The sequence below is a fragment of the Clarias gariepinus genome, chromosome 11 (genome assembly GCF_024256425.1).
Source record: "Clarias gariepinus isolate MV-2021 ecotype Netherlands chromosome 11, CGAR_prim_01v2, whole genome shotgun sequence".
Lineage (NCBI taxonomy): Eukaryota > Metazoa > Chordata > Actinopteri > Siluriformes > Clariidae > Clarias > Clarias gariepinus.
In genome coordinates this window covers 16,774,323-16,799,516 of record NC_071110.1, presented here as the reverse complement: position 1 = coordinate 16,799,516, position 25,194 = coordinate 16,774,323, and the positions used below count along the sequence as shown (strand labels likewise).

At 41.6% G+C, this 25,194-nt stretch overlaps 1 protein-coding gene across 1 annotated transcript; it reads left to right on the top strand.

Moving 5' to 3' along the window:
- Nucleotides 1–680: 680 nt before the first annotated feature.
- On the top strand, nt 681–22,217 carry LOC128532624 (cytochrome P450 2M1-like). The gene is made up of 9 exons (XM_053506693.1): nt 681–931; nt 6,292–6,454; nt 6,547–6,696; nt 7,705–7,865; nt 20,298–20,477; nt 20,709–20,850; nt 21,083–21,270; nt 21,381–21,522; nt 21,915–22,217. The coding sequence occupies exons 1-9, from the start codon at nt 737–739 to the stop codon at nt 22,097–22,099; spliced, it is 1,506 nt and encodes a 501-aa protein (XP_053362668.1). The 5' UTR covers nt 681–736; the 3' UTR covers nt 22,100–22,217.
- Nucleotides 22,218–25,194: the final 2,977 nt, after the last annotated feature.

Here is a 25,194-nt window from a genome sequence, read left to right as displayed (position 1 = left end):
ATTACATGGGTTACAGGGTTACACTGCCCTCTTATGTTTCATGAGCAGCAGAAAAAAAATTCTTCGGCAGATTCACATGCCAAAATGTCGATTATTAAGGTACTCAAGCTCCCTGTTCAAAGGGGCTGGAACATATTTTCAATAAAACTCAACAAAAGAGCTTACATTTAAGTAATAGATTTAACAATAATAACCGGTAAAGATTTGCGATAAAATATATATATATATATATATATATATATATATATATATATATTGTATAGAATATTTATCTCATAATCGTATTTTAACATAAAACCAAAAGTTTCAAAAACGACCAAATAAGAGTTCGAGGTGCAGACTTTCTAGACGTCCTTTGTCATATCCCCCTGACATCTGTAACTGATATCAATTTAGAGTTTTATTGTTGCGCGTGCATGTAATAAAGGTTGCGGTCGAATGTTTTAGTGTCTTGGGGGAAATAAACGTAAACGGATAATTTGGAAAACTAATTTTTACGAACTTTGTTCACACTTTGTTTTTTTCTTACACCTAAAACCAATAATTTCAGACAAAGTAAAGGGTGGGTTATTTGCACAGGGTACAGCATGTAACAGCATCGTGTTTCAGTGCGCTCCGCCCCGTTGTGGTATAAAATAAGTGTCACGTCTGTACCTATACAGCGGTTTGGAATATTTGTGTTCATCTTGCAGTAAACAATTCAACTCTGTCGCACTGTGTTTGTGAAACATTTCCAATGGATTTGTTGTTTGTTTTACAGGCAAACTTTTGGCCTATATTCTTTGTCACTGCTGTTTTCTTTTTCATATGGAAGAGCCGCAGTAAAGATCACCTTAAGTTTGGGCGGCTGCCTCCAGGACCCGCTCCTTCACTTGTGGTTGGGAATTTTTTCCAGGTTCGTGTAAAGGAACCTTACAAGTATTACCTTGAGGTAACTCAACTTTTATCAATAAATTAAAATATAATTTTGTCAAAACACGGCTTCTACTTAAAGGTTCAAGGAAAAAAAGGTTAAATTGTTGTCCAATATTATGGAACTCCAAAGTGTTTAAAATTACACCCTAAAAAATACTGCTGCTGGGTAACTATTGGACTAACTACATGCTGGGTTAATTTTAACCAAAATGGGTTATTTTTTAACCCAGCAAAATGGGTTAAATATTCAACCCAAATGCTGGGTCATATTTAACTATAATGCTGGGTAAATTCTACCACATAAATTGGTTAAATGTTCTACCCAGATGTTGGTTCATTTTAACTGGAATGTTGGGTTAATTATACCTCACAAATAGGTTATTATTGTTTTCATGTTTTACAGTGAATCTGTAAAAAAAAAAAAAAGGACCCATGTCTATTTAACAGTAAAATTACTTTGATATACTGTCTTATTACAAAAAAAACTTAAAAGTTTTGCAAACCATACATATATGCAATAAACAACATCCTATTTAATGTTCATAGAAAAAAACGTTTATTTTTTAAAAGCACAAGAACAGATAATCAACAGCGACATCATTACTATACTATTACTCACAAGGGCAGAATGGAGTAATAACACAAATAGGCTGAGGCAGCTTCTACAGAGCAGGATCTCTTTGTGACATTAGATATCTTTTCTGCAGAACAAAACTATCCAGCCCTGGTCCCGTTTTAACATACAAACACTGTCTATGACTTTTCAAGTAGGCCTCGCTATTTCATAGCAACATTACAAAAAGTCCTATACAGGAGCACACTGCTTTGGATAGTTAATGTCAAAAATATAAAATGCCTTGAAGCACACATCAACCGCCCCAAGTAGTGTGCATTGCTCCAGAGCCTGTCCCACCAGAATGACGAATGCCTGAGAGCAGCGCTGTCTCAACCAACATCAGGATGTAGGGTACGGCCTTGACACTTCAGCCTGCTGGAGGTATTCCACCATGTTGGTGCCAACCTTAGAAAGATATGAAAGAAAATAAAAAAATTGTTGAATAACAAAGATTAAACTGAATAAGACTATCAATTTAATGTGTAATAGGATTTATACTAAATAAAAAAATGACAAAGCTAGGGTATAGGTAACCTGAAACAAAAACACTGAGACTGTGTTTGAGTCCCGAATACTATTTGGAAGGCTATTCCATAATTTTGGGGCTTTGTAAGAAAAAGCTCTGCCCCCAGCTGTATTTTTCATAATACACGGTACTGACAAGCAGCCTGCATCCTTTGATCAAAGTAGGCGTGACGGTTCGTAAGACACTAGCAGTTCGCTCAGGTACTGCGGCACGAGACGATTTAATGCTTTATATGTCAAGAGTAGTATTTTAAAATCAATGCGAAAATTCACAGGGAGCCAATGCAGTGCAGATAAGATAGGGGTGATGTGCTCATGTCTTCTGGTTCTAGTAAGGACTCTCGCTGCTGCATTCTGGACTAGCTGAAGCTTATTCATGCATCTAGCTGAACAACCAGACAGTAAGGCATTACAATAGTCCAACCTAGAGGTGATAAAAGCATGAACTAGTTTTTCTGCATCGTTTAGCGACAAAAAATTTCTTATCTTGGCAATATTTCTATTGTGAAAGAAAGAATGCTGTCCTGGTAATATTATTTACATGAGCTTCAAATGAAAGGCTGGAATCAATAATCACACCAAGGTATTTTACTGTTGCACTTGATGGAACAGAAAGGCCATCTAAAGTTACAGTGTGATCTAAAATTTTACTCCTAGCTGTATGCGGTCCTATGACTAGAACTTCTGTCTTATCCGGATTAAGCAGAAGGAAGTTAATTAGCATCCAATTTCTTATGTCCTGCACACATTGCTCTACTTTAGTAAGCTGTTTTTTCTCATCAGGTTTTGCTGAGACATATAACTGTGTGTCGTCAGCATAACAATGAAAACTAATACCATGCTTACGGATTATGTTGCCCAGAGGAAGCATGTAAAGGGGAAAAAAGCAGTGGACCTAAAACTGAACCCTGTGGAACGCCAAACTCCACTAGAGAACATGCAGAATAATTACCATTTAAGTCTACATACTGATAACGATGTGTCAGATAGGATCTGAGCCAGGAGAGGGCTGTACCCTTAATTCCTACTACATTTTCTAATCTGTGAAGAAGAATAGCGTGATCAATGGTGTCAAAAGCTGCACTGAGGTCGAGTAATACAAGCATAGTTACACAACCCTGATCAGAGGCCAATAGGATGTAATTTACTACTTTAACGAGTGCTGTCTCTGTGCTGTGATGAGGCCTAAATCCTGACTGATACAGTTTATGTATGCCATTTCTATGTAGATATGAGCATAGCTGCTCCGCTACTATCTTTTCCAGAATCTTAGAGATAAAGGGGAGGTTTGATATTGGCCTGTAATTGGACAGCTGACAGGGGTCGAGGTCAGGTTTCTTAATTATTGGTTTAATAACTGCTAATGTAAAGTTCTAGGTTCTTATCTGACATGGCTAGATTAACATCTGCCTCAATTACATTGTTCGGTTTTAAAACCTCAATTTTATGCCTAATATTTACAATTTTATTATTAAAAAAGTTCATGAAGTCCTCACTATTGCATGATATTGTTGTGGAGATTTCTGCAGTGGTCTTATTTCTGGTTAATTTGGCTACATCATTTAATAAAAATCTAGGATTATTTTTGTTATTTTCTATAAGAGTGGAGAGATATGTTGATCTAGCTACACTAAGAGCTTTTCTATAGTTCAGGATGCTCTCCTTCCATGCTATTTAAAATACTAACAATTAAGTTTGACGCATTAGCATTTACATTCTAATTTCCGAGCGGTCTGTTTTAAAGTGCGTGTGTGATCGTTATACCAGGTAGCAAGTTTCTTATCTCTAATAATTTTTCTTTTAACTGGAGCTACACTATCTAAGGTAAAGCGAAATGTCGACTCTAAATATTCAGTCGCCTGATCGAGTTCTGTGGGGTCAGACGGTGATCTAATCAAAGTTGGGAACTCTGGGAGATTACTGATAAAACCCTGTTTGGTAGTTGATGTGAATGTACGTTTCATACGGTAGCGCGGCGCTGTGCGTACATTATTACTGTGATACACTTGAATTGAGACAAGATAGTCATCTGAGATAATTTCAGATAGTGGAATTGTGAATAAATTTCTTATACTTAATCCGAATAATATTATTAAATCTAAAGTGTGACCTGCTTTATGAGTGGGTCCTACTACACACTGATTTACTCCTACCGAGTCCAGTATGGACATAAATGCTGTTCTTAGAGGGTCTTCTGGATTCTCAAAATGAATATTAAAATCTACAGCAATTAACACTTTGTCTACAGAAACGAGTAGGTTTGAGAGGAAATCTGCAAATTCACTAAGAAATTCAGAGTACGGCCCTGGAGGTCTGTAAATGACAATTAGTGGAATCGGCTGAGCTGACTTAATATAGTTAAATACACTTATGTTACTATAAAGAATTTCAAATGAATTAAATTTGTGTCCGTTTTTGTACAATAGTCAAATTATCGTTGTGAATAACTGCGACGCCTCCTCCTCTACCAGTTAACCGAGGCTGGTGTATGTAACTGTATCCAGGAGGACTAGCTTCATTTAGAGCTACATACTCGTCCTGTTTAATCCAGGTTTCTGTTAAACAGAGTATATCAAACTCCTGATCCGTGATAATTTCATTAACTATACCTGCTTTAGATGCGAGAGATCTAATATTTAACAGTCCTAGCTTCAGATCAAAGGTGCCGGCTGCGCATTCAGTATAATCTGAGTTTGTGGTCTTTATGTTAATTAAATTACTAAAACAGAATTTCTGAGTCTTTCTAAATTTGTTTTTAGCTCGGGGAACAGACACAGTCTTAATATGATGACCCTGAGTGACGACTCTATGCAGCTAGCAGACGGTTGGTTTAGCCTGTCTGTCTGCTCCCTGGCCTGGGCTCTGGATTGTCACCGATTAACTAGGCCTCTTCTGAAACTATAAGCTATACTGCAAGGAATGAGAGCAGCACCTTCCCGAGTGGGATGGACACCGTCCCGCCCTAACAGGCCAGTTTTGCCCTCAAAGGTCTTCCAATTATCAATGAAGCCCACGTTGTTTTCGGAGCACCACCTGGACATCCAGCGGTTCAGCGACCATAACCTGCTGTAAGCTATGTCGCCACGTCTCATTGAGATAGGACCAGAGCATATTACGTTATCGGACATCGCCTTCGCTAATTTAAACACCTCTATAAAGTTATTTTTACTAACCTCTTACTGACGAAGGCGAATAACGTTAGCTCCAGAATGTACCACTATCTTGGAGAACCTGTGCTGTCCTAGAGTCCTAAGATTACCTGCTATGTCCGGTGCTCTGGCTCCTGGAATACACCTAACCACTGCCGCTGGTGCCCCTAAAGGCCTGGCTAATTTCACATGTCTCAGTATAGAGTCTCCTCAGAGAAGAGATGTGCCCCCGAGTCGTCACCCACTCGCCCCGCTGTGAGGGCTCTAATGCCGGAGTCAGGGGCTGGTTATCTCCGCCTGTGGCACCCAGACTGTCCGCTACAGGAATAACGCTGCTCTCACACTCTCTAACCCTCTCTAAAGTCTGGATGCGCTCCTCTAATGCTAATATCTTCTCCGTCAGAGTGCTCACTAACACACACCTATCACAAGTAAAATTACCACTAACGACGGAGGACATCCTCTAAACATCCTGCACTCTACACACTGAATGAGCTGAATATTAGACATTATATCGTACCTTATAGGTTAAGGTTATGGTTAGGCTTGTTATGGTTAGGCTTGTCTAAAATCAATTTCTTCCTGGCAGAATATAATTTATGTTACACTTATTTTATATCTAATTGTTACCTTGGGATTATATGGTTCTGTCTACCATTTTTTGTCAAAATTTAGTTATTTTCTTATTCTGTGACAATTTATTCTTATTCTGTGACAATCTATTTAAATTATTTGACGTTGTGTACATTTTGGGACTTTAACTTTGATCTACTAAATCAAATGGAATGTGTCAACCAAGCAAGAGTGTCAATTTTACCCACTGGTTGGGTCAAATGAAAAACCCAGAATTCTGGGTTAAATGGTAAAACCCTGCACTTGGGTCAAACAAAAAAAAAAATAATGGTACAAGGCTTACATTTGGGTGTGATGGTTAGATGTCCACTAAAGTTTGATACTACTGGTTCAGGTTGGCTGTTTTAGGCATCTGAGGATTGATTAAACATAGCATTAATAATCAACAGTTCCCAGTTTGAGGAAAACTTTAAGATTTTTTTTTGTTACATTTCTTGAATTTCTCTCAATCAGCTTAGTAAAAAATATGGCCCTGTTTTCACCCTTTGGTTTGCCAACACACCTGTTGTGGTGATCTCTGGATACCAAGCCCTGAAAGACTCCTTCATTGGCATGGGTAATGCATTTAGTGGAAGGGCAAACTACCCCCTCTTAATGCGTGCCACAAATGGATATGGTAAGTTAATCTGTATTACTGCATTTTCTAGCTGTACATTTTATACATTTTACATTTTTTATAATTCTGTACATATTTTCCTTGCACCGTAGGTCCTTTAGTTAGCAGTGGGGAAAGATGGAAGCAGCTTCGGCAGTTCTGTCTGTCAAACCTGAGGAACTTTGGGATGGGTCACCGTAGCAGTGAGGACAAGGTGAAGAAGGAAGCAAGCTGTCTCGTGCAGACTTTTAGTACATTTGGAGGTACTGGCCTTATTGCTGTCAGATTTATGCTTAACTACTTTACTGTCTTTCTTTCTTTCTTTCTTTGTAGTATATTGCCTTCTTTACAGACAGCCAAACACTCTGTATCATTTAACTTTTTTGTTGGAGGTGTAATTGTTTGCTGAGGATGCATGTATTAATGAGTTAATCTGCACATTAGACAGTAGACATATTAAGCATTAATGTGTAGGGTTATTTCGGTCAGGGATAGATTACCCCGGCATCACTGGATTCGAGGCAGGAATACACCCTGGATGGGGATTAATGCATACACATTAATACAGTCATTCGCACCTTGTGGCAGTTTAACTTGTTGCATGCTTTGGGTATATGGTAAGAACCCAGACAACCTGAAGAAAATCCATGTGAACACAGAAAAAAACATGCACAAAAACTCCACTGAGACAGAAACCCACACACATCTCACACAGTAAACATGAACTCCAGGCTACTGATATAAATTTGTTATTTGCTTGAATTTTCTATGCAAATCTAGTCTATCAAGTTGCATTGAAAATCACAGTTTTTAATAACCAGTTTGTATCATACAGTACTTGCTCAGACATTTTTTACCTATATAAACATATAATGTAATAAATAAGGCACGACATGAAGATCAGTATCACATACAGTACCAACACAAACTTAAAAATAAAGTGGTTACAATTTTACCCAGGGAGGTGGTGGTGGATGGACAGCAGCTAGTTATGGAGGATTTTGGGACAGCAGCTAATACTTAAGTCAAAAGCCTGCACACCAGTAGTTTGGTTGAACTCTCCTGCTTGTTTGAATAACATATAACTGTTTAAGCCGTGGTTAGGTCTGTAGTTAGATCTTCTTCATACAGAATATAAATCAACTTTAAATACAGCCCTAATGATCTAGAGTAGACAAACAGTTACCAATTAAGTAAATGAAGAAGTACATACACTTTGATAAGAGCCTGAATACTTAAAACAATAACAAGAATTTTTTTGTCTTTTGCAGACTCTGCTTTCAATCCAAGACACTTGATAGATAAAGCAGTGTGCAATGTGATCTGCTCAATCATATTTGGCCAAAGATTTGAATCTGATGACCCACAGTTGAAATTTATGTTAGAAGTGATTGATGAGTACTTCAAGATTTTAAACACTCCACTTGGACAGGTATTGTGTTGTTTTCTTATTATTTTTAAAATGCATATTCAGTAATATTACCAGACATATTTATAATACCTATTGCACCTTCTGTACATAAGATAACTATACCCCTTTAGATATAACCGCATAACCTCATTTCAACACACAAAACTGGTATTGGAAGGAGGCTAATGATGCACTGTAAAGTAAAGTTTTTGTATAGTTTTTAATGTTTCCCATAATGTTAAAAAGTGAATTTAAAGTGTTTGTTGAAAGTTGTCATTGAAATGTAGAGATGTACAGTACATGGAGGTATACAGTGATGTAATGACGTTACTCTCTAGTCTGTTTGAAAACAGAGCCAGTTATTAGAAGGTTTGTTGTTGAACTGACTCTGAACTTGAACTATCATCAGTGTGAATAAGCATCTGGTTCATGTTGGTGGGAAAAAGGTATGAGTGGAAGCCGGACACCAAATCTTTGCTGTTTTCCTGTCATATGCTTTTAGAATAAGGCAATTAATCTATCATGGTCTCATGGTCCAAACTTAAAAATTATTGTAGAGAAAGCTTGCTGTTGTTTACATGAGTGGTCGACAACTCCATAAAAGACAACAAAGTAAGAGCTTGAGCATGTATAAGAATAATTGTTGATCATTTTGGTCAGTGCTGACTGTTGTTGTCCATAGCTTCATAAAAAGTGAATATGTCACCATGATCTTAGCTGTGTTAAACCATTATACCATATTACATGAAGTATTTTAAGCATCTTTCTCAACAGCACACATACAGCATGTCTGTTCAAAGTAATCCCTTTATACGGTATCAAGTTACATCTGCAAGATGGAGCATGGAGAGCAGCAGATACTTTTGTTAGTATTAAGCATTTATTTTTTAAAAGAAGCAAAATTATCTGCCATAGAATGAGAAAATTACTCTTAAAAATCAGTAACGTTTGTCTAGAAATGGGCTTAATTATCTTACATATGGTTTGTTGTAATCATATATTAAGAAACTTAAGGTGAATTTGACTAGAGTCAAGATATTTTTACTTGCTAAATGTCACTTTTTGCAGTGTGTCCACCCAGTATATAAAATTACTTTGGCAAAATGTAGCACAGAGAGCATTTGCTACTTGCTGACGATGTTTGGATGATGAAAGTAGTAGTGTACAGGGAATTTTGGAATGTCTTTGCACTGTCGGAGGAAAACATTTATTTCTCAGAATGCCATATCCAAATCTAGCTTTCTAATGTGTATAAAGAGGAGACATGACTTAAGTTAAGAAATTTTAATGTCAGACTAATTGCCATCAAAAAGAAGTCCAGCATAAAACCAGCACAAACCGTAAGGATGGACCGTAAACATCACAGACTGGCCAAACAACGTCTGGATTCTCTTTCTGGGAGCCTGCAAGAGGGAAAAAAGGGAAATTACTTTAGAAAGGAATTCCTTAAAGTCTCTTCACCACTCTAGAACCGTGACCGGCTCTAGAACTTGCGATTCAGGAAGCATAAAGGAGACAAGATGGCGCTTCACATTGCTCAGTCATTGTGTCTGCCCATGCCATTTCCGACGCCTCGCCGGGTATTTTGCGGGTACTCACCACTTTGAGTTTTCTTTCTGATTACGTTTAATTATGTAAACTCTTTCTCCCTACGTGAGAGAGTTCTAATAATAAGTCATGTGGTTATCCTGCCTACTCTGCAGTAAACCCAGCGGATTACATGCACTTCTGCGATGTGGTAAGCAAACATGCCGAGTTGATTGAGCAGCTAAACAGTGAAGTCGCAGCTCTACACGGTAGCGTCTGAGACGCCATGGCCTTGCGAAGCTGCCTCTCTTCCGGCTAGTCTGCCGCCGTCGCGGTGGCTGCCGTGCCACAACCCTCCACCACTTCTAATGTCTTCATAGCACTACCGGATAAATGGAACGGCACGGATGGAAAGTGCAGTGTTTTTCTAACCGCATTAGAGCTAGTGTTATAGTCCACAGATTGGTTGCGCATTGCTCTTCTTGTCTCGTTGTCTACGGATAGACCAACGCCTCCTATTTCATCCGAAGCCAGCCCCATGGACCCTGCCGTCAGCTACACCCCCACTACCCCATATCACCCCACGATCCTCAACCTTTTTCTTCCATGCCCCGGTTCCCGGAGTTCGACCTCCACTCACCACTACAGCTACCGGACCCGTTGGATCTCCACCTACCTCTGGAGCCGGGGAACCCATGCAATTAGGACGCGCCTCCTTAACCGCTGCAGAACGGGAGCACTGTTTTCGAGAGGGACTCTGTGCTTACTGTGGATCAGCGGCACACCACAGAGCCATTTGCCCTCTCAGGCCGGGAAACGCACAGCTTATCGGGCGCACTCCAACTCTCCATCACTTCGACCAACATCTCCCATCTCACGGTTTAAGTACACCTCCAGTTTGGCCACATGGGTCAGAAGTACCGCGTTTATCGACTCCAGTGCCACAGGTAACTTCATTGACTCATCTTATGCCAAAAAACTGGAAGTAAAAGTCGAGGCGTTATCCCAGCCTGTTTGGGTTACATCTGTTGACGGTCGGCCCGTTTCCTCCAGTCCCATCACCACCCAAACTCAATTCGTCACCCTATTTATCGATCAGCACCAAGAATCACCTTACCTTCATCCCCTCTCCCCTCATCATCCTCGGACACCCTTGGCTGCTTCAACATGACCCCCATATCTCCCGGACACAAAACCAGATTCTACAGTGGGGCCTGACCTGCACCGAACTCCCACGGAATTTGGCTGGGACGTGTTCTAGGGAGTCCAAGGCCCCCAAAGTCGACACCAATGAGGAACAGTCTTGGATTCCGTCCCGGTTCATCCTCGCCCCCGAACTCATCCGGACTACCGTCGTCAGGTATCCTCCACCCCAGGACCATCGGGAGCCGGTCCTGGACAGGGGGGTTCTGTCATGCACACTTGTTCCCTGACTGGTACTAGGACCCGAAAGTAGTACGGTCACGATTCAGGAAGCATAAGAGAAGACAAGATGGCGCTCTACATCGCTCAGTCAGTGAGTCTGCCCATGCCGTTTTCGACACCTTGCCGGGTATTTTTTGAGTACTCTAAAAATACCCAGGGTTTTCTTTCTGATCCAGTGTGTGTTGCTAGAATGTGAGTTTAATTGTGTAAACTCTTGCTCTCTATGTGAGAGAATTCTAATAATAAGTCACGTGGTTATCCCGTCTGCTCACGCTACTTCCGCTTTTGGGTTTACCATCCACGCTACACGGGCTAATTGCTAGTCTTCTGGCCTGCTTCCGGTTTCCTGTAACAGATTTACAGTAAGGTTTTTTTTTTTTTTTTTGCTAGATTAAGGGCTTTTGTTTTTTTTGTCATAAGGGCTGTCTGTATCTTATGCTATAGAGAAAGGTGTTTGTTTTGCAAGTAGTATGTTGTATAATATGAAGTGAGACATGTTTTGTAGTTCACAAAAAAGTTTTTATAATTTAAATATAAATATAAAATTATAAATATAAAAAAACAAATAGATTTTTTAATTTTACATTTATTTATACACAGATAAACTTAAATTCCCAAGCTGTTTGATATTCATGACATCCCTGCATTTGTGTGCGGATAGTCAAGACGTCCCTGGTGTGATTAGATTTTTCTAGGATTATTTTTTTTCCCAAAAAGCATTTCCTGCAGCCTATTAGATATCTTCTAAAATTTCAGCCAATCACATGAATGTAAATAAGAGGGTATGATTAAATAATTGATAACACTGCATTACATCTGTGCAATGTGACTATGTAATTCTTCAAAACTCAAATATATTTAACTAATATGTGTTATCATGCATGTTCCCTTTCAAAGGCTACACTCGATGCTGCGTGAAAACGCTATGGAAATATCTTTTCATGTTGCCGGTTGTGAAGCATGTGTGTATCAAACATGCCAAATTTTGGCTTATATAACCTCGGCCGGGTGACGTCATCGGATTAGACGCACCTGCAGGTTATAAATAGGAGTGAACTGGAAACATTCCTCAGATCTTTGCGCGTGTGTGTGTCAGCAAAAGCATACAAACAAGCAGAATTAAAGCTTATAAAACTCCCCAGATAAAAATGGCGGAGTTTAAAACTAGATGTCCCCCTCCTTGCGAAAATTTCCTTTCGGAGGGCGATATGCATACTTTCTGCTTCAAATGTTTGGGTGAGAAGCATGCTCTGGAAGGGCTTAATGAAGAGTGCGAGCACTGTGATCTTCTTCCCATGAAGGTGCTTTGTGCGCGCCTCGCGTTATTTAGGGAACCGCAAGCCGCGCTGCACTCATGGGGATTACAAGCAGACTTGGCCGAGGCACGAGAGACAGAGTCCCTCCTTTCTCTCGCCCTCTCCCCCAATCCCGAAGTCTCTCCTTTCACTTCACGAGCGCACTCCGGTGCTTCTCGTGGGTGTGTGGAAGAGACTCGCTCTCCTGCTTCTGTGGAAATGGAAGTAGCTACCTCAGAACTCTCCTCTAAAGATGATAGAGAATATGAGGAGTTCCTTGAAGTCATAATGCCTGCAGCCAAATGACTGCATATTGACTGGCCACAGGAGCAAGCTCACCCAAAACAATCTAAATTAGATGACAGATTTCTGTCAGGCGGCCAAAACGCCGCTCTCTCCCATTTTTTCAGGACCTCCACAACGAATCATCTCGTTCTTGGAGTAAACTTTTTTCTTCCCGTATTTTTGTACTTCGTTCTATTCGAACATCGTTGATGCAAAAACACGAGGCTATAGCATGATGCCCCAGATAGAAGAGACGCTCATTAAAGATCATCCTCATTAAAGAATCCAACACTTACCTCCAAGCCGTGTAGAACTTCTTCTACCCTGGTAGAGAAAGTGTTCCAAGCAGCAGGTCAGGCTGGCGCTTCCTTGCACACCATGGCGGTTTTGCAGGCGTATCAGGCTGATCTGCTGAAAGATTTGAGCACAAGCGGCACTGTGAATCAAAAAGCATTCACTGAATTATGCCGGGCTATTGATTTATCCCTGTGTGCAACTAAACAGACAGCCCGTGCTATCGGCCGTTCTATGGCCTCCTTGGTGACCGCTGAAAGACACCTGTGGTTGAATCTGACAGGCATCAAGGGCAAGGATCGAACATTCCTCCTTGATGCCCCTGTCTCAGGCCTATTCGGCGACGCTGTTAATTCCGTCGCCACTAGGTTCCGAGAAGCCAGGCTGTACAAACAGGCTTCGAACAGGGAAATTTCTCCCACGCCGTGCTTAAAAGTCGAGGCCTTCGGCCACCCAGCCTCAACCAGATCTGATTTTCGCCAGGCAAGAGGCGCAGAAGGAGCGCGTCAGCAGCCGGGCACCCCCCCCGTAAGGACTGGGGTACGGCTCGTCGCCCCTCACAGGCCGCCTCTAAAAGATCAGTTTGTCGCACTGTCTTTTAGAAGTCTAGAAAGCCTACGCGCTCAGGACTGCGGGGGTGAACCCCCCCCTCCCGGGGAAGGTCCAAAATTGCATTTCAACGGCATGGTCTACACTTCCGTGATACCGGAAAGGGCGCATCTGCTGAACTCCGAACTCCAGGCGTTGCTGGAGAAGGGAGCCATAAATCAGGTTCCTCCTCCAGACAGGGAGTCAGGCTACTACAGTCGTTATTTCTTGGTCCCCAAGAAAGGCGGGGGACTGCGTCCAATTTTGGATCTTCGCGGGTTGAACCGCTATCAAAATGTTAACTATCAAAATGTTAACTATCATAATGTTACCGATTCAAAATGTTAACTTTCAAAATTATTGTTTCACAAATCCAACCAGAAGATTGGTTTGTGACAATAGACTTAAAGAACACATACTTTCACATAGAAGTTTTGCCACAACACAGGAAGTTCCTGAGGTTCGCTTTCAGGGGAAAAGCTTACCAGTATCGGGTCCTTCCATTTGATCTAGCTCTCTCACCCCGCAAATATACAAAATGTATGGATGCAGTCCTGGCTCCTTTGCGACTCCAGGGCATCCATATTCTCAATTACATATACGACTGGTTAATCCTGGCCCAGTCTTAGCAGCTAGCGCTCCGACATTGCGATGTCGTCCTAGCTCATCTTCATTCGCTGGGTTTGAGACTCAACGCTATGAAAAGCATTCTCTTTCCGGCTCAGAGAACATACTTGGGTGTCAGGTGAGATTCGATCACTATGCAGGCACAATTGTCTCCCGCTCGTGTCGAATTCATCCTCAGCGCCCTCAAGGAAATCAGACTAGACCAAGAAGTGACTGTACATCACTTTCAAAAATGTTTAGGCCTCATGGTAGCTGCATCCACGGTGATACCTTTAGGCCTTCTGCACATAAGAGCTTTTCAGTTGTGGCTAAGAGCCAGGGGATTTCATACAAGGGCCAATCCCCGAAGGTAAATAAGGGTTACGCGCAAAGGACGTCGTACCCTTTCTATGTGGTTTAGACCCTGGTTTCTGACCTTGGGTTCCACTTTAGGTCCGTCTTGTTTTCGCAGGACAGATGCTACCCTTACCGGCTGGGGCGCGATCTTGGATGGCCGTCCAGCCCAAGGGCACTGGAGAGGTCATCTTCTCGCATGGCACATCAATTGCCTCGAAATAATGGCTCTATTTTTGGCCCTACAGGACTTTCTCCAGCAGCTGAGAGGCTACCATGTTCTATTGCGGGTGGACAACACATCGTTAGTCTCCTATATAAATCGCCAGGGCGGACTGCACTCTCGCCGCTTTAACGAGCTAGCGCATCAGGTTCTGCTCTGGGCACAGGACAAGTTCCTGTCCCTCAGGGCGATTTACATCCCAGGGCACATGAATGTGGGAGCAGATTTTGCTGTCAAGACAAGCTGTGACACACAGGGAATGGAAACTCCACCCCGACGTAGTCAGCCAAATCAGGGAAAGATTCTTTACAGCAGAGGTGGACCTCTTTGCCTCCCAAGAGACAGCACAATGTCCCCTCTACTACTCTCTGACTCATCCAGCTTCCCTGGGTCTGGACGCGATGGCCCATATGTGGCCCAATTTACGCCTTTATGCCTTTCCTCCAATACCTCTGCTCCCGGGAGTCCTGGCGAGGGTCCGTCAACCCGGTTTGCTCCTCTTACTGATAGTGCCCCGTGGCCGGTCAGGGTATGGTTCTCGGATGTAATATCTCTCCTCGATGGCTCACCTTGGATGATTCCAGTGAGGAGGGATCTTCTAAGTCAAGCTGGTCTCCCAGACAGTGTAATTGACAGTGTGATTGCTCCCTCCACTAGGAAAGCTTATGCCCTCAAATGAAATGTTTTCGAAAGTTGGTGCATGACGAAGCAGGTAGACCCAGTCCACTGCCCAATTGTTTTAGTGCTGGAGTTCCTGCAAGATAAGTTGTCCTCTGGCTTGTGCCCTAGTACCCTCAGGACGTACGTGGCCGCTATTTCAGCCTGCCACATTCCGATCGAGGGGGTTACTGTGGGAAAACACCCTTCGGTTGCCCGTTTTATTCGTGGAGCTAAACGGTTGAGGCCACCCACTAGAGCCATGACCCCTTCAGGGGATTTATCTATCGTGCTCGAAGGTCTAATTGACACTCCTTTTGAACAGGCTTGACAGGCTTCTGACTCTTAAGATGGTTTTTCTTATGGCTATTACCTCTCTCAAGAGGATTGGAGATCTGCGCACCTTGTCAGTCTCCCCATCCTGCCTGGACTTTTTTTGCCTGTCAAGGCCATTTTGTAGGAGGAGAAACTTTACCTACTGTGTTCAGTATGTGCTCTTCGGACCTACGTCCACCGCACTAGCCAGTGGCGTAAATTAGAGCAACTCTTTATATGCTATGGAGGCTGCAACCAGGGGGCGGCCACCACTACAGCAGACCTTGTCACACTGGGTGAGAGATGCTATTGCTCTCTCCTACGAGGCACGTGGGCTCACTTCGCCTCAAGGAATCAGGGCTTATTCAACCAGGGGGATTGCTTCATCTATCGCACTAGCAAGAGGTATTCCTCTGCAACAAGTGTGTGATGCGGCTGGCTGGTCCTCTCCGCACACGTTTGTTAGATTTTATAGTCTGGATGTTTATGCCACTCCGGGCAGCATCTCGTTCCCGCCTTTTCAGGGAACAGGGTTACAGCAAAGTAACCCGAGACGATTGTAAAGGGCCTATCACAACTGGAGGATTGTCAACTGGAGGACCACTTGTACCACCCAGCATATTTTAGGTTTCTCTGCTCTATCACACCTAGTTCAATTTAGAACCGGTTGTTAACTAGCTTGATTAGTTAACTCAGATTTTCTAGGAGCTGAGAAAATGCCAAAATGAGCAAGACAGATTTAAGAGCCACTGCCTGCCTGATTATAAGCCAGCATCTGTGCTCTTTACCTGTCATGCCTTACTTAAACTTTATTATCTGCCACAGAATTAACTAAGTGGCTATTTTTAGAAAGTTGAAAGTGTGGGGTTTTTAGTTTTCCTGATGAGAAAATAACGAAGTTTAGCCTGTTGGCATTTTAAAATAAACTTATCAAAGCATGGCAGAGAGACTGCACAGTGACCTGGAAACCCAACTGCCAACTAGCAGGCTTAATTCAAAAGCATAAATCAGCCTGCCCAAACAAAAATGTGCGATAACAGCTTTCTTTAGTGGGCTGAACCAAAGTGACCTATGTATGATGAGCTGGGAAAATAGAGCACATTCAGAAAATATTTAGAAGCTCTGCTGATGTCAGCAGGACAAAGTGGTGGAAGCTAAGAAAGGAAGAATGTTGTGAAGTCTTTAGGGAGGAGTTGAGACAGGCTATGGGTGGTCAGGAGGTGCTTTCAGTTGACTGGACAACTACAGCCAATGTGATCAGGGAGACAGGTAGGAGGGTACTTGGTGTATCTAGGCTAGCTAAGAAGAAGTGGGACACTGAGAGGACTGAAGAGAGTAGACAGGAGTACAGGGAGATGCAGAGTAAGGTGAAGGTAGAGGTGGCAAAGGCCAAACAAAGAGCATATGAGGACTTGTATGCTAGGCTAGACAGTAAGGAGGGAGAGGGGGATCTGTACAGGTTGGCAAGGCAGAGAAATAGAGATGGGAAGGATGTGCAGCAGGTTAGAGTGATTAAAGATAGAGATGGAAATGTACTGACAGACGCCAGGAGGGTGATGGGAAGATGGAAGGAGTTCTTTAAGGAGTTGATGAATGAGGAAACGAAAGAGAACAAAGAGTAGAAGAGGTGACTGTTGTGGAACAGGAAGTAGCAAATATTGGTAGAAGTGAGGTGAGAAGGGCGTTGAAGAGGATGAAGAGTGGAAAGGCTGTTGGTCCGGATGACATACCTGTGGAAGTATGGAAGTGCTTAGGAGAGGTGGCAGTAGAGTTTTTGACAAGTTTGTTTAACAAGATCTTGGAAAGTGAGAGGATTCCAGAGGAATGGAGGAGAAGTGTATTGGTGCCAATTTTTAAGAACAAGGGAGATGTGCAAAGCTGTGGCAATTATAGAGGTATAAAGCTAATGAGCCAGACAATGAAGCTGTGGGAAAGAGTAGTGGAAGCTAGGTTAAGGGCAGAGGTGAGCATTTGTGAGCAGCAATATGGTTTTATGCCTAGAAAGAGTACATCAGATGCAGTATTTGCTTTGAGGATGCTGGTGGAGAAGTACAGAGAAGGTAACAGGGAGTTGCATTGTGTCTTTTTAGATTTAGAGAAAGCGTATGACAGGGTGCCAAGAGAGGAGCTGTGGTATTGTATGAGGAAGTCTGGAGTGGCAGAGAAGTATGTTAGAGTGGTGCAGGACATGTATGAGAGCTGTAAGACAGTGGTAAGATGTGCTGTAGGTGTGACAGAAGAGTTCAAGGTGGAGGTGGGTCTGCATCAAGGATCGGCTCTAAGCCCCTTTTTGTTTGCTCTGGTGATGGACAGGATGACAGATGAGGTAAGACATGAGTCCCCATGGACTATGATGTTTGCAGATGACATTGTGCTCTGTAGCGAGAGCAGGGAACAGGTGGAGGAAAATTTGGAGAGGTGGAGGTATGCTCTGGAAAGCAGAGGAATGAAGGTTAGCCACAGCAAGACGGAAGACGGGAGCAGAGGTAAAGAAGGTGCAGGATTTTAAGTACTTAGGGTCAACGTTTCAGAGCAATGGAGAGTGTGGGAAGGAGGTGAAGAGGCAGGTACAGGCAGGTTGGAATCGGTGGAGAAAAGTGTCAGGTGTGTTGTGCGATAAAAGAGTATCAGCGAGAATGAAAGGAAAGGTGTACAGGACAGTGGTGAGACCAGCGATGCTCTACGGCTTAGAGACAGTGGCTCTGAAGAAAAGACAGGAGGCAGAGTTGGAGGTAGCAGAGCTGAAGATGTTGAGGTTCTCTTTGGGAGTGACAAGGATGGATAGGATTAAGAATGAGTTTATCAGAGGGACAACCCACGTTAGATGTTTTGGAGATAAAGTCAGAGAGGCCAGATTGAGGTGGTTTGGACATGTTTAGAGGAGAGATTGTGAATATATCGGTAGAAGGATGCTGAGGTTGGAACTGCCAGGCAGGAGGTCTAGAGGAAGACCAAAGAGGAGATTTATGGATGCAGTGAGAGAGGACATGAAGTTAGTTGGTGTGAGAGAAGAGGATGCAGAGGATAGGGTTAGATGGAGGCAAATGATTCGCTGTGGCGACCCCTGAAAGGGAACAGCCGAAAGACAAAAAAGAAAGATTCTGACATGTGTGGACATTGGTTCACGGAACTTGGTTAAAGAACAAACTAGAACACAGGTTAAACACAAGGGTTAGTACAAAACCAGACTAATAAAGGAACTAAGCAAAACAGCAATTCTAGGGAAATCAAAGCAATGGGGAGCTTAACATAACATTTCAAACCCAGAAGTAACAAGACCTTGACATCAAATATGCCATGCCAAAGCACCACTACCCTGACTCATTGGCTTCCTTGTTTTTGTTATACAGTGGAACCTCGGATTATGAGCAAAATTCGTTCCGGAAGTGGGCTCATATTCCAAAACACTCGTGAACCAAATTTAATTTTCCCATAAGAAATAATGGAAACTTATTTGTTCTACAGCCCAAAAAAATAAATACATAAAAAAAATTATTACAAAATATTAAGTAAAAATTTAACAAATTAACCTGCACGTTACCTTTCAAAAAAGTTAAAAATAAATCCCGGCAGATAAGCGTTTCCCTTTGTGCATGCGCGCATGTGTGTGTGAGGCTAGAGTAAGTGGAGACTTTTGCTTTCAGCCCCTCCTGTTTCCCTTTCCTCATCTTACACATTAAAACTTTCTTCTCTCGTTTAAACACACTCACACACACATTAACGGAAAGACTGTTGTTCTGGTCTAAATTATTAAAGCTTCTCCGCTTTTTTTTATGTTGCTCGCGACAGCGTAACAGCCCGTTAATCCATGCTCGTGTAATGATGAGATGGACAAACTCGTCGATGCCCGTTATTTTATTTTCTGCATTGTCAGGTTATATTACAAAATTTCGGGTGGATCCTGCACTTAAATCCAACTAAAAAAAACTACTGAAGAACAAAACTCAGGCTCAATATCCTAACTTAAATCTCACATTCGCGTTCACACACACCGGACTGCATTACCCACAATGCATCTCCCGCACTGGACTACACTCCCATAAACAGAGGTCATAAATCAACGTCTCTCTCCCGCTACACTTTTGTCGGAAAATTAGCAAGGAACATCGCTAATGACACTCTTGTAAGCACATACTAATAGAATCACTGCTGTAAAGTAAAACAAACAATAAAATTAACCCCACTTTACCTCTAAAAAGAATTGCAACAGAGCAGAGTTTCTGTGTAGAGCAGAGTGTGTGTGTACGTAGAGCAGAATGTGTGCGTCTTAATGTGTGTGCACACAGACATTAGGGCGTGAAAGTGTGTGTGAATCGGCAGTGTCAAATTACGCACGCGCGCACACCCACACACACACCCAAAGCGATGAGCCGAGGAAGAAAATGGATTTTTAACCTCTGTATTGAGTGGTTATTGCTTTATAATACACTACACGCGCTTCTGAACACAAAATAAAATGTTTTACACACATGTGGTCACAGTGTTATGTTGATTATACCAGTAAGAGACGAGCACTAACACCCAGCAGGGGAGACGATTACTCACAATTCTGCAGTGCAAGAGAGAGAAAAACCATTGGCTCAGTCGTGATCACGTGACGCTCAGCGTCAAAACTAGAAGCGCATGCGTGATACATGATACTTGGTGCTCATAAACAAAGACAACTCTCATTTTCAAGTCAAAATTTATTAAAAATCTTTGCTCGTCTTGTGGAACACTCGTTACTCGTAATCCGAGGTTTCACTTTATACAGTAAGTAAAAGTAGCAAAAAAGTGTTGTTGGCTTTGAAGTGAAAGCTGAATACATTTTCTGTGTCTTTAAATTTCATATGTATATGTGTTCCCCTACTTAAAACTACCTTGTTGTTTTTTCTTTCTTTATAGGCCTATAATATTTTTCCCAAGATTGTAGGTCTTTTTTCTGGACAGCTCCATGACTTGTTTTCAAAAATGGAAAAGCTTAAAGGCATTTTTAAACTTGAAGCAGAGGCTCGGATGAAGACACTGGATCCTTCTTCAAATCCTAAAGATTTAATCGAGGCTTTCCTTTTACAAATGGAAAAGGTGTTAACCAAGATGTTGTTAAACAGCCATTAAATAGCCATAAAAGTCTCATAGTTAATTAGCACTGGCTATCCTGTGGCGGGCAGAAAACACTCAATTTTGATATCTTAATAAAAATAGAAAGATTCTCGGATTATTGATTATTTCAACTCATACACATACAGTATTTTAAAGGGCAGCATGTTTCTGTCCCAGTAAGCAGACAAAATTTCAAATATGTCTCTTTTGCAGGAGAAACACAAACCCAGTACAGAATTTCATCTCAATAACTTGTTGAGCACAACATGGACAATGTTTAGTGCTGGCATTGAGACTACTACTTCTACAATCAGGCAGAGCCTGTTGTTAATGATGAAACATCCAGAAATCCAAGGTAAGAAATACAGTTGATGTGATCTTGCATGTTTCTGCTTTAGACAATAAATAAATATTACGCCAAAGAGCATTAATTGTGGAGTAAAGAAATACTGGTGAAACAGACAGCATTGGCCTTGGTATGATGTTCCTATGACATTGTATTTGTGCTGTGAAACTTTGATATACTGTATACAGTAGGTATCAATTATATGTGTCACGCTGTGTATGATACCTCTCATCTTTAATAGCACGAGTCCAGAGGGAGATTGATGAGGTGGTGGGGCGAGACCGATGGCCTTCCATTGATGACAGACAGAACATGCCATATACAGATGCAGTCATTCATGAAGTTCAGCGCAGCATGGATATTGCTCCTACTGCTGTTCCACATAAGATTTTTTATGATACAGAGTTTATGAACTATCTCATACCCAAGGTACATTGACTTATGCACAGTGTGACCTATAAACCTTTTTATGCATATTTTATTGCACTATAATCTCAAACTTGCCAACTTTATTTGCGGAAAGTTCTGTGTTTTTTCAGGGAACTGTTATACTTCCCTTGTTGTCTTCTGTGCTTTTTGACCCTGAACTATGGAAGAACCCTGACAATTTTGACCCAGAGAACTTTTTGGATGAAGAGGGAAAATTCAAACGAACTGATGCATTTGTTGTGTTTGGAATAGGTGAGTTCAAACCTAAGTTAAGCATCATTATTAAACTTTTTTTTTTTTTTAATCCTGTACCATCCTTTCAATAAAGGTTTTAAGCATATTGTTGTAAGGATGGCTTTTCAAATTATGCCTTTTCACTTTCAGCTATGATTATTTATTTAAATGCAAAAGCCATGGCCTTAAATTTATTTTTAGAGAGAAATAACAAAAAAAACAAACACTTTTATACTCTAAAAGTAGTTAAAGCTAACATTGTGATATAAGCACATATTAAACTTTTTGTTTATAAAAAACTGGACTAAGAATGGGGAAATGTTTTTTGTAACAATAAAAAAACTAGAAACAAACAGAATGGTGAAATGTTTTTTGTAATAATCATGTCTTTACTTCATTCCTATGCATAGGAAAGCGGGCCTGTTTGGGTGAATCTCTGGCCAGAGTTGAACTCTTTATCATGTTCACCTCCCTCCTACAGCACTTCACCTTTAGGGCCACTCAGCCGCTGGAGGAGATCGAGACCACTCCTGTCATTTGCAGCTTTGGCCGAATACCTCGTTCGTATGACTGCTATGCTGTGCATAGGAAATAAACAACTGTTTTCTTTTGGATAACAACTTGATTATTATATTAGCCTATTATACAGTTGCAAAAATATACAAATATCAAGAAAATAATAGAATGTAAAGGGATATAACCTCTTTTGAACAATTCTGTCACTTATTGTATCTATTTTAAAAAATGTGTAACATTCAAAGATCAATAATTAAATATGTACATTAAGGATTTTACAAATTAGCATTCAGATTACTGCAATAAGTATGAATTAAAGTGCTACTAGACTATTTTTTAAGTGCCGAACAATACATGTAAAATCTGTGGTAATTAATGTGATATACCATGATCAGTCATAAGTCTAAACCCCCTGCCTAGGTGGGTCCCCCTTGTGCTGCCAAAGAAGGTCTGACCCTTTGAGGCCTGGACTCCACAAGACCTCCTACAGATGGTCGATTAGATTGAGATCTAGGAAATTTAGAGGCCAAGTGAACGCCATGAATTGTAGTGTCATATAGTAGTGTACCTGGTCTGCAACCACATTAAGGTAGATGGTACGTGTCAAAATAACATCCACATGAATGGCAGGACCCATGGTTTCCTAGCAGTAACCTGTGCATCACACTGCCTCTGCCAGCTTGCCTTCTTCCCATAGTATGTCCTGGTGCCATCTCTTTCACTGGTAAGTGACGTGCTTGCACCCAGTCATCCACATGATTTAGAAGAATTTATGGCTTATTAAGCCTGACCATATGTGTTCATTGCTTTATGATCCAGTTTTGAAGTTCCCTTGCCTACAGTAATTGGTTTTGTCAGTGAACAGGGTTCAGCATGGGAACTCTGACTGCTCTGGGGCTACACAGCCCCATATGCAGCAAGCAGCAATACAAGGTGTTGCGGAACTTTTTAGTATTAGCCATTAACTTGTATTAATCTGCACTACAGAAGTCCTTTTGTGGGATTAAACCAGATAGGATAGCCTTTGCCCCCCATGTGCACCAATGAGGCTTTAACACCCACGATCCTGTTACTTTCTAACTGGTTTGCACCACTTTTGGTAGGTGTCTCAGGAAACAAACACTTGTTTGATATCACCTTCACAATTCTTGCATCAATTGAACTTGTGTTCATTTGTTCCAACTGTTATAATTAGCAGGCAGTTACGCTGCCATTTCCGGACAGGCAGATCTGGGGGCAACTACACGTACGGTGACGCCGTAGTAAAGGCAATCAGAAGAGACGCAGCGCACCTGAGCGGACTTATATATATATATATATATAGGTCCGTATAGACACCTAATGTCTGTAAGCCCATTAGGTGTGTATGGCGTTATATTCCTGCCACAATTCTGAGCGCGGTGTTTGACACTTTGAGAACAGACAAAGCACTCTACGCGCGTGCAGTGTCTCCACTGCGATCTCAACATGTTCTCCGCGACTTCTCGATTCTGTGCGCGCTCGACTCTGCCTGCACGCTCACTCAACTTTGTCCAGTGTTACAAAAGTGCCACAAAACACCAATCACAGACATCCACACACTACGTCTGGTTGGCTGTTCCTTCTCAGCTGGCAATATCAACCGCATAACGGAAGCGTTGTAAATAATGGTTTATAAGTAAAGCGACCGAGTTGTCCGATTTGAATTTTAGTTGATGTAGTCTAACAATGAGCTATATGGATAATTAGATAAGTAAATAAAAACACAATGGACAAACGAAACTGGTATATACTAATACTTCATTGAGTAAAAAATAAATCCTACACTATTTGTTTATAATTTATAAATAAATATAAATTTTTTTACAATGCTTCCATATAATTACTTTTCATTTGTATTCTTATTATATATAATAATATAATTTTAATTTCTTAAAATTATTATAATTTTTTGTAAAGCTGCTTTGAGACAATGACCATTTTAAAAGCACTATACAAATTATAGTATGCGTTATGCAGTCGATATTGCCAGCTGATAGAGAAGGAACAGCCAATCAGAAGTAGTGTGTGGATGTTTGTGATTGGTTAGTTTTGTGGCAGTTTTGTAACACTGGACAAAGTCGCGCGTGCATGGAGAACATGTTGAGCGAGCAGGGGAGAGACTGCACGCGCAGAATCGAGCTGTTGAGCGCGCAGTGGAGAGACTGCACGCGCGTAGATTGCTTTTTCTGCTCTCAAAATGTCAAACCCCGCGCTTAGAATTGTGGCAGGAATATAACGCCATACTTTAGGCTGTACAATTGCCGCGTGGGCGTTTGGTGTGTGCCATGTGTGAGCGCGGTGAAACGGCACACCGGTATGAGAGGTTTGTATAAAAAAAACTTGAGAAGAACACATAAATTAAAAAGAAAGAAAAAAATCTTTGTAGAAAAGATGTTGAAAAAGGAAATTAGAGTAAATAGTTTTTATTTTGTTAAGAGGAAGCTTTATTTTTGGAACGAGGAAGTACACTCAAGCATGCTGGTCTCAATATCACATTCATCAAAGAGTATGCACAGCGTTCCCGCAGTCAAAGTCATCAACTCCTTGTCTCCCGGAACCCCGCCATAATGTCATAGTATCACCGATTTTACTAATTGCTTTGCTTTACAAAGTTAGGAATGCACCCCGCCTCCACTTTTCCTCCACTCTGGCTTCCAGTGGCTGGATCTTGGAGGGGTGTTGCACTTGTACAAGGGGTTAGAAAAAGTTTTGAGATACTTGTGCAACAGATCCGGTCGCTTTTGCCATTTGTCCTCCCTCAGATGCCTTAAAATCTGGCAGTAGAATTCGATATTGACGGTCTGGCCCCTGGGATGACTTCTCAATGCACAATGCCACAATTAAAGAAAAACAACAACATTCACTTGGTTGACCTGCGTACCTGCCTCACCCTTTTCGGTCATAGAGATGATGGGCTTTTCTACTGTGAAGACTGTTGTTTCATCTCAGGGTTGTTCCTATACACCCGAGAGGTTACAAAAGAGGTTACAATTCACACGAGCTCACCAAAATTGGAAAGTTGAAGACTGGAAAAATGTTGCCTGGTCTGATGAGTCTCGATTTCTGTTGAGACATTCAAATGGTAGAGTCAGAATTTGGCGTAAACAGAATGAGAACATGGATCCATCATGCCTTGTTACCACTGTGCAGGCT